This window comes from Denticeps clupeoides, chromosome 4, assembly GCF_900700375.1.
Source record: "Denticeps clupeoides chromosome 4, fDenClu1.1, whole genome shotgun sequence".
Classification (NCBI taxonomy): domain Eukaryota; kingdom Metazoa; phylum Chordata; class Actinopteri; order Clupeiformes; family Denticipitidae; genus Denticeps; species Denticeps clupeoides.
The window spans coordinates 432,242-445,451 of NC_041710.1; the positions used below are offsets into that span (position 1 = coordinate 432,242).

General features: G+C 45.9%; 1 protein-coding gene across 1 annotated transcript; it reads left to right on the plus strand.

Annotated features, from left to right (window-relative positions):
- Positions 1-6,867: 6,867 nt before the first annotated feature.
- On the plus strand, positions 6,868-10,812 carry LOC114789079 (protein shisa-like-2A). The gene is made up of 3 exons (XM_028978154.1): positions 6,868-7,389; positions 8,656-8,792; positions 10,067-10,812. The coding sequence occupies exons 1-3, from the start codon at positions 7,127-7,129 to the stop codon at positions 10,243-10,245; spliced, it is 579 nt and encodes a 192-aa protein (XP_028833987.1). The 5' UTR covers positions 6,868-7,126; the 3' UTR covers positions 10,246-10,812.
- Positions 10,813-13,210: the final 2,398 nt, after the last annotated feature.

Consider the following 13,210-nt stretch of genomic DNA (forward strand, 5'->3'; position numbering starts at 1 on the left):
TTAAGGGGATCTCAAGCTGGATTACGGATCTCTGAACAATTGGACAGGGGATTGTTGCAGTGCGTGGAGCTGCAGGAAAACAGGAAACAGGAACAAAATTATCAACCGAGGGGGGAAGTGTTGTGGTTGGAAACCACAGGGCCACGTGCAGCGCCGAATGGCGGCCCTGCTGCCGGTCCCGGGCCTACTGACTCCAACGTGGACACCAAATCCGCTTCTTCTGTTTAAATTCTCGATCGGGACGTCTTCGTATTATCGTGACAGCCACGCCCACGAGCGGTGGGCGGTGAACCAGGCCCATCCCTGACACACTGAGATACTTTCTAATCCTAATCCCGGCGGACTGATCTGCAGCAGCGATAACCCAACACACTCGACACACACACAGCAGGGCACACCAGGGAAAAGATGGACCTGACTGACCCGAGACCAGCAGAACCCGGACCGACAAGAACAGCTCTTCAAAAGAGAAAATGTGCGGTGACACGAGCGGGTTTAAAACGTAACCTCCGTTTCACCTCCTCAGCATCCATTTTCCCATCTCTCTCTCCTGCATCACCTGATGGTGGCTGAGTGAAGGTGAAGTTGTTGTCATTGTGAAACACTGCAGCACAGCACACGGTGACACGGTGAAACGCGTCCTCTGTATTTAACCACCACCCTTGGTGAGCATTTAAATGTGAATTTACTTCTTTTCTTTACAGGTGGTAGTAGCCTAGTGGGTAACACACTCGCCTATGAACCAGAAGACCCGGGTTCGAATCCCACTTACTACCATTGTGTCCCTGAGCAAGACACTTAACCCTAAATTGCTCCAGGGGGGGACTGTCCCTGTACTGATTGTAAGTCGCTCTGGATAAGGGCGTCTGGTAAATGCTGTAAATGTAAATGTAAACTTATTTGCCCTGCTTTATTAATGCTTGGTTTTGTTGGGTTATGGGGAAAATTGTAAAGTTCAGAACTTTCAGAGCAGAAGAACAACTTGGATTTCACTGTTATGTGAATCTCTTGACACACGCGCACACACACACACACACACACACACACAGATCATTATGTGGACATTTTGTGGCATCTGCAGGTGAGCAGTAAGTCTGGGAAGATGGGATTACACCCCTGGGCGCTGCTCCGTTCCCTCCTAATGACCATCGTTTTGTCAGGCTGAGGGTGGTGTGGGCTTCGCCTAATGGCCCTTCTGAGCGCCGTGTGACAAACCTCCTCACTTCGATGCCAGCAGCACCACATGACAGTCTCATCACATTCCTGAACAAACATGATGAGAGCATCACTACCCGCCATCATTTCCCTCTTCCTCCATGCGCTGCATGGCGCACTTCCCAGTAAAATAAATCATGAAATCCAGCTCCCTTCACACCTTTCAAATAAAGAAATCCGTCTCTTCAAACATGACGCGTTGAATGTCAATTTTGTATGATTCATGCACATTTCCTTTTTTTGGCAGCCTTCACATCCCTGAAATGGCCGGTCCAGGGGGCGGGGCCTGGTTAAGAACCAGCAGCATCACGTCTCTGGCATGACTGGCAAAAAATAACTAAAAATAAGAACAAGTGAAGCACAAGACAGTTCATGTTCAAGATTCAAGGTTGGTTTATTGTCAGTACGACAGTATACACAGTATATACCGTGTATTAAAATAATGCTTCATACAGACCCCCCACAGTGTAATCATAAAATATATATATATATATATATATATATATATATATACACACACTAAACTAATCTATACAAACTAACTAAAACCTAAATACTGTACAGGTTATCTCTACAGGAGAAAAGTAAAACTTTTCTTTACAATGAACAGGTCGAACAGGACATAACTGGACAACATCATGTAGGACGCTTGTAAGTGGATATGTTGGATATTTCAAACAGGACACACAAGACAGGACAAACGTGTGCACAATGAGAAAACATGTGCAAAATGTGCAAAGATCAGATGAATAAGGCTGGAAGTGTATTGTTGTTGAGTTTAACCATGTTCCAGTGATGGCGGTGCATTTGGAGCTCTTAGGTTACAGTTCTGGTGCTGCGGAACCGTCTGCCAGACAGAAGGAGGGAGAACCAGGCACGTGAGGGGTGGTGAGAGTCCTTCATCATGTTCCGAGCTGGACGGATGAGGTGTTCCTCGTAGAGCTGGGAGATGGTGGAAGTGGAACCCCCATGAGGCGCTCTGCTGTCTTCACTACCCGCTGCTCAGCGACGGTGCAGGTCCCGTACCAGACAGTGATGTAGCAGTTCCTTCCTTGGTTTGGCCGTTACCATTTCAACAAGGTAAAGGTACTTATTAATAAATCACGAAACTGTAAATTACGGGACCATCACCATCTCAGTGTATGCTAGTTCATGATTTTGTAGAAAGCAATTGATTAATCTGTTGATATTTTTCTGTTTGAAGATTGGACATCTGTATGAATGAATGGGTGTTAAATGAAATGCAATGCAATGCAATTTCATGCAATTTATGCAAAAAATATTTTTTATTTTTTTGCTTGATTACCTGCACCAAAAAATGTACACAGCCCTGCACATTAATACTGAACATTAGCATGCAATTTTAATCAGGAGGCAGCGGCGCTCTCTGTTTCTTCTCCCATCTGGCTGGTAGTAGACTAGTGGGTAACACACTCGCCTATGAACCAGAAGACCCAGGTTCAAACCCCACTTACTACCATCGTGTCCCTGAGCAAGACACTTAACCCTGAGTGTCTCCAGGGGGGGACTGTCCCTGTAACTACTGACTGTAAGTCGCTCTGGATAAGGGCGTCTGGTAAATGATGTAAATGTAAAATGTAAATCTCCTCTCTGCCTCCCGGGCAAATCCTCCAGAGCTGCTCTGATGAGACGTGCTGATCGTTTCCTGTAGCCATTCATGACATTTATGGAGGCAAAAATTCTGCCTTTTACTCCAAAACCATATCCTGACCTTCAGTTTGGTTCATGCATAGTAAAGTTACATGCATAAATACAACTTTATAACAGAACGTACTATTGCATGTAAAAAGTACAACATTGTAAAGGAATTTGATTCAGAAAGGTCAACTGTGATTTTTTCATTACACGTAAATATTTTTTTTTTTGTGTTAATGATTATGGCTGAAATCCCAGACCTCGAATGATTCAACAAAAACTGTATTCATAAGTTTACAGAAATGTCCAGCTTCTGGAAAGAATGTTCTTTTTAAATTCAACTATGAAAACAATGAACCTTTTCACCATATTCCACTATAAAGGCCAAAGAAACAAATCCCTCCACCCCATGGCCCTTTGTTTCATGTGCTGACTGTCTGGAGGCCATTTATGGAGACTTCTTCTGTGAACGCAGCCCCACTTAGTGGAAACAACTCAGTGCCCCCTGTCCAGCGAATCAGAACGCTCTACTCTCATTATTGATTTATCCAGGAGAGCGGTTTCACTGGGACTCCAGGCCGTCAATAATGAATCAGTGCAGGGACCAAGCAACCATACACACACACACACACACACACACACACACACACACACACACAGTTCTTGGCTATTGTTTAGCTTTTTTAGATTTAGTGTTGGGTATTATGGTGTCAGTCAGACTCCACAATAACTAGTTTATCTGCCCAAATTCCCAGTAATTTCATTTTATTTTATTTTACAAAGGACATTGGGTTATTGTTACTGGAACAGTTCTGATTTGTTTTTATGACAGTCAAATGGTTAAAAAAAGTGATCATAATGAACTAAATCTATCAAGAACTGACAAATTATGGAACCTGATAAAAAAAAATTATAATCACACTCTCCAATGACACCCTGACACCCTGCACTCTAGATGGAGCGGGTGGTTTTTCTCCCATAAAAAAATACTTTAGCACATTTACAGGTGACACATTTACATTTAAATTACTTATCAGACGCCCAGAGCGACTTACGAGAGGGGGGTTTGAACCTGGGTCTTTGGGTTCATAGGCCAGTGTGTTACCCGCTAGACTCCTACCACCCTACCACACAAAAGAGTACAAAAAGGGGAGGAGCCTGTAGGCATGATTGACAGCTGCCACTGAGGTGCCACTGAGGTGCCACTGAGCAAAGCACCGTCCCCACACACTGCTCCCCGGGCACCTGTCATGGCTGTCCACTGCTCACTCAGGGTGATGGTTAAATGCAGAGGACAAATTTCATTTACATTTACATTTACAGCATTTATCAGACGCCCTTATCCAGAGCGACTTACAATCAGTAGTTACAGGGACAGTCTCCCTGGAGCAACTTAGGGTTAAGTGTCTTGCTCAGGGACACTGTGTGCACCGTGTGCTGTGCTGCTGTGTATCACATGTGACAATCACTTCACTTTATTATTTAGCATCTCTATAGCATCTCTATAGCAACTCCAGCGGTGCAGCGGGAGCCTGAACTGACTTATATCTGCTGAGAGAAACCATTCGAGAACCGCAGGGGTGTAGTCCTTACATCAGAATAAGGTGGATTGTGTTCATTTAATTCGGTTCTGGCTATATAAGATGCTTCTCAGGAGTTGGGCATTTCAGTTTTGGAAATCATTTTTTATTGATTGTAGGCAAAAAATAATCTAGTTTACAGTGTGCATGTAATGAATAAAGGATATATAAGTTAAATGTTCCACATTGTTCTTGTTTTTTGAGATGCACGTGTAGGCGTGGGTTATCGGGTGATCCACATATTTATTCCAGCTGGATTCTGCATTAATAAGTACATTTATTCTCTCATAAACTCACCTCTGTAGGCAGATTTTCACTGAAAATGCACTTCACCGCACAGAAATGACATGATGAACGTGGAGATCCTCCCACCATGGACCTTCATGAAATAACAGTGGTAGGGTTAGGGTAAACACTGTCACTGTGTTACTTATCCACAGCTACCGGATAAAACCGAGACGTCGCTCAAACATTGATGGTGACCATGGATCCCGGCTTCTTCCTGGAATACGTGCAGAGAAATCTCTTTATGACATCCACCTCGGAGACAGGCGGTCACAAATCGTATTTAAATTCGGACATTTTACAGTACGTAGAAATCTAAATGTGACACCAACAGTACAGATGAAATATCGGTCCCTATTCTTACCAGCACAGACATAAAAAGATTGGGGTGGACGTGATGCTGCTACACCCTCAGGACATGATGTAGGGACGCATGCTGCTCATATTGAGTGTGTTCTGTACAGCATGCAGATCTCGCACTGGCGGGACTCTGCCACCGGGGGTCGCCTCTGCGCCACTGAATTATTCGCTGATGATCAGTTTCACTCGTCTGAAAGAGAAAAGTGGAAAAAAGTGAAGTGGTTGTCATTGTGAGACACTGCAGCGCAGCACACGGTGACGCGGTGAAAAGTGTCCTCTGCATTTAACCCTTGGTGAGCAGTGTGCACCATGACAGGTGCCTGGGGAGCAGCATGTGTGGACGGGACCTTCATCGAGGGGACCACTGAAGTGAAGTGATTGTCACAGCGAAACGTGTCCTCTGCTTTAACCATCACCTTTTGGCGAGAAGTGGGCAGCCATGACAGTGCGTGGGGACGATTCTGTGCTCAGTGGCACCCTGCCGGTTCGGGATTTGAACCCAACAACCTTCCGATTACACCTTTAATGGGGCCGACACAGGTCCTCTGGGTTTTGGGCTATTGAGAATGTCTCGTGGTTTGGATATGGTAAAAAAAAAGGGTTTAGAATTAAACTGTAATGCATGTGAGACAAATTATCTGATGACAGATAACAGAATTTATGCTCAGGCATGACGGTAAATGATGGTAATTTGGACTTTTCATTTCTCTGAACTGGTCCATTTCTGTGATTTAGAATTTGGTTTGAATTATATTTAATAAATTTTCTTGGATGCTTGAAGTCAATTCCTCTCTGTATGAATAAATGATGAATGTGACTGCATGGTGAAGCAATGAAAATCCAGAGGAAGCCTCCTTTCGTACGAAGAGAAGTGGCCTTGACGCACTGTAGCACAACAACAAGGAGACCTTCACCAGCTCCTCACCTTCAACTGACCTCCATGGTCTCTGAACACCACCTGCATCACCAACAGGTGGCTAAAGAGCTCTGGGTGGAATCCAAAACCTTCCTACCTGCATCCAAAACTAGAGGAGCTCCATCAGGTGATGTAGATCATCAGAAGCCTTAGAGGCTCTGGGATAGTGTCAGATCTTCGGGAAAAAGTGGAATAAAAAAGTGACTGAGATTTTAAAGTGAAGGAACAAATTTACAAGGCCACGTTTCTCACTAAACTCTAAATGGAAGTTGCGTTAGTCTCTTCATTGCCGTTTAGAAGATTCTGCTTGATTGACCGACTGCCGGAATGCAGCAATGTCGTGTTTTGTTCTCGAACCATCAGACGGGGACGCTGCTTCATCATCGTTTATCCACCATCACATTGTTTTAGTAGAAACCTTTTCTGGTGAAAGAAATGTCTTCTTCAGCACAGCTCTGTGAATCCAGCAGGAAAGATGTCAAATCAGACCAACTGAAGCCACCACAGGCCTGCACAGAGGGGACACTTACGGGCCACCAAGTGTCAAGTGCTTATTTCTGGGACACGAAATGAATTATGTCAACTTGCATTTTGTCCACATAAAGATGAACCTTCTGTCACGAGAGAAGGAAGATGTTGTCACTTTTTCGTTCACAGAAAGGACAAAAAAAAAAGTGAATATGACGAAATGTCTTTTGGTAAGTGTCTGAACGTCCTCAGAAATACACTTGCATGATGGGCACATGGCTTCATGCTTGTGTCTCCAGGGGGACAGTCCTCCAGTGTCCAGGATTTGTGCTCCCTGCCTGGTTTTAATAACCATGCTGCAGCCTGCTTCCTCCTGCTGACTGGAGATCTTGGAGATGGAGAGCAGCTACTGGGCATCTGCAGTCCTCCTCATGATGCTTGTGTCTCCAGGGGGACAGTCCTCCATGGTTTTAATAACCATGCATCCTGCTGCCTGGAGATCTTGGAGAAGAGGTGCAGATGCACAGTAGCTGTTGCTGCGGGGAACGGAAGAATGTGAAATGAAGCATCGATCCTGCGATCCTGGGCAGCCGAGGACCGCGGTGACGTGCGCACGCACGACGGGGACCTGCCGAGGAGGGTGAGGATGACGACGACGACGACGAAGCCAGAGCTCCGCCGACAGACCCGCAGCAGGAGCCCCAACTCCGGAACTTTACGCGCCGCCATGAGCGCCGTCTGCTCCAGCTACCGCAACGCGACCCACGCGCACGTCGCCGGCTTCTCGTGCCCGCGACCCGACGGCGACGCGCGCGCCGCCTTCTGCTGCGGCTTCAGCGACATCAAGTACTGCTGCGACGACCCCAACGGCTTCTTCCCCTACGAGTACGGGTACATGTGGTGGCTCAGGCAAGTGACTTTAATCCGGAGGCGAGACAGGGACAGTCAAGTGTCGTGGACGGGGACACGATGGTAGTACGCACCTGGCTGCTACTACCAATACGAATATTTCCCGTCTTATTTCATCTGCTTGTGTCCCGTTTTTTTTTTTGTATATTTCTCAGACATTTAGCCACATGACACCTGTCACTTTTTACCCCTCGGGCGCCGTTTGCGAACTTTTTACGCACCAAGTGGCGGGTCGCCTGTTGCGCATGCGCAGTACGCCGTTCCGTTAGTTCGATTAAACGAAAAATTCATTAATTTATTCAGCTGTCAAATACATTGCCTGTGTATTTGACGTGATGTACGATCATTTTACCTTTTCATTTTAAGTTATTTCGTTTCGTTTTTCTGTTTTCTGAGGGCTGTAGTAGCCTAGTGTGTAACACACTCGCCTATGACCCGGGTTCAAACCCCACTTACTACCATCGTGTCCCTGAGCAGGACACTTAACCCTGAGTGTCTCCAGGGGGGGACTGTCTCTGTAACTACTGACTGTAAGTCTCTCTGGATAAGGGCGTCTGGTAAATACTGTAAATGTAAATGTTTTCATTGTAAAAAATCTGCTTTTCCACACCAACGATGTTAACCCCACTAAATGTGGTCAATCTGAGAAGAAAGGCTCCAGCGTTAGATTAGACCATGGAATGATGGTCCCTGAGTGGTGGTGCATCATGCCCAGTTCCTACCGTACCAGCCTGTGGGGGCGGGGCTATGATCTGGCTACGTTATGAGGTCAGCTGACCTCATAACTGACCTCATAACGACTGGGTCACATTCCAAGATGGCAGTGCCAGGACACAATCCTCTTGTACGGGTTTGAAAAGGGTTTGAAGCGGCGCAGCCAAGGCGAAAGGCGGCCCTATGAAACAGTTCGGCGTCCCAGAAGTGTACGTGGTCGCTGCACGTTTCCTCCACGCAGCAGCAGCAGCAGCAGCCGCGTCAGGGAGTAAATGAGGGAATTGGAATTCCGGGGGTGGTGCACCAGTAGGGTTTCATCTGCAGCAGCACCCCTGGTCTGAGATGATGTCTTCTCCTTCGCTTCAACTGTTCATCAAGTTGAATATGCAGCAGCAGATGGTGCGGAGTGGCGCGGATGGATGAATACAAGATTCGCATTTAAAACCGAGTCGTGAGATGCCGGAGATGTTGATTAGTTGCCATGACGGCGAGATGGATGAAATGTCAGGCCGACATGAACCCGGTGTCACGGCCCCTCCCTCTGTGTTGCAGCGTGGGGGCTCTGGTGGGCTTGTCCATAGCAGCTGTTGTTCTCCTGGCGTTCCTCGTGACCGTGTGCGTCCTGTGCTACCTCTTCATCGCCACCAAGCCCGCCCGCCGCGACAATGGCCTGCCCCTCAGAGCACCAGGTGAGAGACTCCGCCCTTGCGCTGTTAATGGCGGTTAATTAGACTGGAACTCTTCAGCGTTGCAGAAGGTTACACACTGAGGTCATTAGAATGAATTGATTAGAAATACAGTAGACATGTCATTTTCGGGACCCTTCACAGATCAATTAATATCTGAACAGACATATTTGCATTTATAACCCCGGTTATTTTCTTTTGAATGCAGTGATTTGGCAAATCGAATTAATTCTAACTGATTATGGGACGGGGCCAGCGCATCAATATGTTAACATCCTGACACTAGCGGTCATGGGGCGGGGCTAGGCTTGCAGCACAGGGCGGAGTTTCTAGCGGGGGTTCCCTTTTCAGACGTTCTTAAGACAGATCGGGTCCTAGCGAACCACGCTCTAAAGCACGTTTATAAGTAGCGTCTTCCAAATGCAGACAAACATTTCCTGTGGACACGGTGTCCTGCCAGCTGCGATATAAAGCCACCATCAGCGCTAATTTCATTTCCAAAAATGATTTTCATCAGAATATTTTAAATTTTCAGAATGAAGCGAACATAAAATGGCGTGGCCATGATGTGTTCGGTCAAGTTTGACATTATTTGGGACGTCTGGTTTTGTAAGAGTCCATCATTCGCACCGCAGCGTCATTAGATATGAATAATAATAATGCTATCCTGGTCATTCTGTATTTTTCTTTCCGTGATAAAAAGAGCAGAAGCTGAGTTCTGTTTCCTGTGCACGTTTCAATAAGATAACACAGCAGGACATGAACAGGGAACAAATGGTCTGCGTAAAAATAACCTGAGTGTCCTGTGGTGCCAGAGACATTTCTGTAATAGTTCACCGCGGCGCCCTGTAATTATGCGTCGAAACGTCAGACCCTGCGTGCTTTTTAAAAGGTAATTGCTGCACTTTACGTGGAAATATCAGTGGCCGTGGCAGGAAGCTGCACGTGTTCGGGATTTCCTCTGGCCTGGTTACACCAGGCCCGAGTACACTTGTCTAGGCTCAGGGAGTAAAATGGGACTCTTACACAGGTTCACCCACCTTATATTCTATTTCTTACACTCAATTACTGTGGTGCTGATGGAAGAAATGTATATAATCATTACACCCATCGCTTTTAATGGTCAGTAAGTGGCTGTTTATAGGCAGGATTTGCTTATGAAAACCGCAAGTTCTGCTTCTGGCTTTTTTTAATAGGATAAATCAATAAATATGAACAGATTGACTATTCAAGTGTGTTTGTTACTGAGAGGGCCGCGTGGTTTGTGGTCTGTACAGAACCCACTGAAGTCCTGAGTGATTCTGTGGCCCCTGCTGCCCGTGGACCCCGGGGTCTCCGCAAGCATTTCCTCAGCCCGAAGCTGGACTGCGACTCGCAGCCGGCCGACCCCGAGCGCCTCTTCCAGCGCTGCTTCATGGCCGCCATCACCACGGTGAAGGTCGAAGGTCCCTCCTGAGGGCACGTGGCCTTTCTGCAGCCTGGACCTCTTGTTTGAACCTGGACATTGGCGCAGACAGCACCTGATATCACCAGAGTCCAGCCAGGAGGGAAATTACTGGTGATAACTGGTGCTGTGTGACCAACACTGTGGCCTTTGACCTGAATCCTGCTCAGCAATCCTAGTTCAGCCTGAATTTCCACCTGTTCACCAATCACTGTGCCTCTTTTCATAGCAACTGTTGCTAACCTGCACTGTCTCAGATCCTGGTAGTTTTTACCATTTCACCTGGTTTCTGAAATGGACCAAGTGGGCAGGACTTTATCTGTCAACTCCTATGTTGACTACATCAAGCGTAAAGAAGAAGGGCTTTCAGCATCACTCCACAGGTCTGAAGAATCTGCCAAAGAGGGTCATTTTGAGCCATAGTTTTTCAATGCTACATATGATGAAAGTGTTCTGATGGTGGAACTGGTGAATTAGTGAACATTAGTGACCACGCCCACTACCGACACCAACATGCAGGTTACCAGGCGCTTTAATTCCAGCGTTCTGATGGGTGAACTGGTGAACATTAGTGACCACGCCCACTACCTACACCAACATGCAGGTTATCAGGCGCTTTAATTCCAGCGTTCTGATGGGGGAACTGGTGAATTAGTGAACATTAGTGACCACGCCCACTACCAACACCAACATGCAGGTTATCAGGCGCTTTAATTCCAGCGTTCTGATGGGGGAACTGGTGAATTAGTGAACATTAGTGACCACGCCCACTACCAACATGCAGGTTATCAGGCGCTTTAATTCCAGCATTCTGATGGGTGAATTAGTGAACATTAGTGACCACGGCCACTACCGACACCAACATGCAGGTTATCAGGCGCTTTAATTCCAGCGTTCTGATGGGTGAACTGGTGAATTAGTGAACAATAGTGACCACGCCCACTACAAACACCAACATGCAGGTTATCAGGTGCTTTATTTCCAGAATTCTGATGGGGGAACTGGTGAATTAGTGAACATTAGTGACCACACCTACTACCGACACCAACATGCAGGTTATCAGGTGCTTTAATTCCAGCGTTCTGATGGGGGAACTGGTGAATTAGTGAACATTAGTGACCACGCCCACTACCAACATGCAGGTTATCAGGCGCTTTAATTCCAGCGTTCTGATGGGGGAACTGGTGAATTAGTGAACATTAGTGACCACGCCCACTACCGACACCAACATGCAGGTTACCAGGCGCTTTAATTCCAGCGTTCTGATGGGGGAACTGGTGAATTAGTGAACATTAGTGACCACGCCCACTACCAACATGCAGGTTATCAGGCGCTTTAATTCCAGCGTTCTGATGGGGGAACTGGTGAATTAGTGAACATTAGTGACCACGCCCACTACCAACATGCAGGTTACCAGGCGCTTTAATTCCAGCATTCTGATGGGTGAACTGGTGAACATTAGTGACCACGGCCACTACCGACACCAACATGCAGGTTATCAGGCGCTTTAATTCCAGCGTACTGATGGGGGAACTGGTGAATTAGTGAACATTAGTGACCACGCCCACTACCAACACCAACATGCAGGTTATCAGGCGCTTTAATTCCAGCGTTCTGATGGGTGAACTGGTGAATTAGTGAACATTAGTGACCACGCCCACTACCAACACCAACATGCAGGTTATCAGGCGCTTTAATTCCAGCGTTCTGATGGGGGAACTGGTGAATTAGTGACATTAGTGACCCCGCCCACTACCCCAACATGCAGGTTATTCAGGCGCCTTAAATTCACGGTTCTGATGGGGGAACTGGTGAATTAGTGAACATTAGTGACCACGCCCACTACCGACACCAACATGCAGGTTATCAGGCGCTTTAATTCTAGCGTTCTGATGGTGAACTGGTGAATTAGTGAACATTAGTGACCACGCCCACTACCAACATGCAGGTTATCAGGCGCTTTAATTCCAGCGTTCTGATGGGGGAACTGGTGAATTAGTGAACATTAGTGACCACGCCCCATGTGTTACATCTCATAGAGCATTGTGAAAATGTGGCTCGCTAGCATCTCCCACCAGTCTTTATGAACTCAAAATTGGTGTACAGGGTATTCTGTGTATTGGTTAGGAGGTCACAGAAAACATGTAACAGAAAGTTGTTTTTAGGATAAACATAAGAAATATATTCAGCCCCAGCTCCATTTTCAGAATTCAGTGTTTTAGAATACATCTGTACTGTTTGGTTTGTGTTTTTTTTTTTGTTCATTTTGTCATTGTATTCAATTATTGGCTCTTGTGTGGTTTCATTATGTTTTAATTAGCTTGAAGTTGTAAAGAAGTGCTTGTTTTTTCATATGCTTCTATTATATTATATTATATTATATTATATGGTTTGGTAATGTATGGTATATATTCATGTTGACATGAATATACCATTTGAAGTATTTTTTAAAAACTGTATATACATTTTGTATAGTGGCAGCAGTGGCCTAGCGGTTAAGGAAGTGTCGCCGTTATCAGAAGGTTGGAGGTTTGAATCCCGATCCGCCAAGGTGCCACTGAGCAAATCACCATCCCCACACACGGCAGATGGTTAAATACAGAGGACACGTTTCACTGCGTCAACATGTGTGTCCTGCAGTGTTTAACAATGACAATCACTTCACTTTCATATGTATTCTAAAAGTATTCTGAATACATGCCTTTATGGTTCTAAAGCATTAGAACAATGTATTCAGCCCCTCACTTAACTGTATGGATTATATGTGTATTTGTAAAATGCATCTTGTATGAATTATGAGTCTGTGTTATTCTAATGTTGGTCATTTTTTTATTTTATTTATGGATGACTTGAAGAATCAAGACCTTGGTGTGATTTTGTGTGTGTGTGTGTGTGTGTTAGCACCTATGTTTTCGGGAGACATAGCCCTGGCTCATTTTGAAGTGTGTGAGTGGTGGGCAGCTCTGATAAGTGGGTT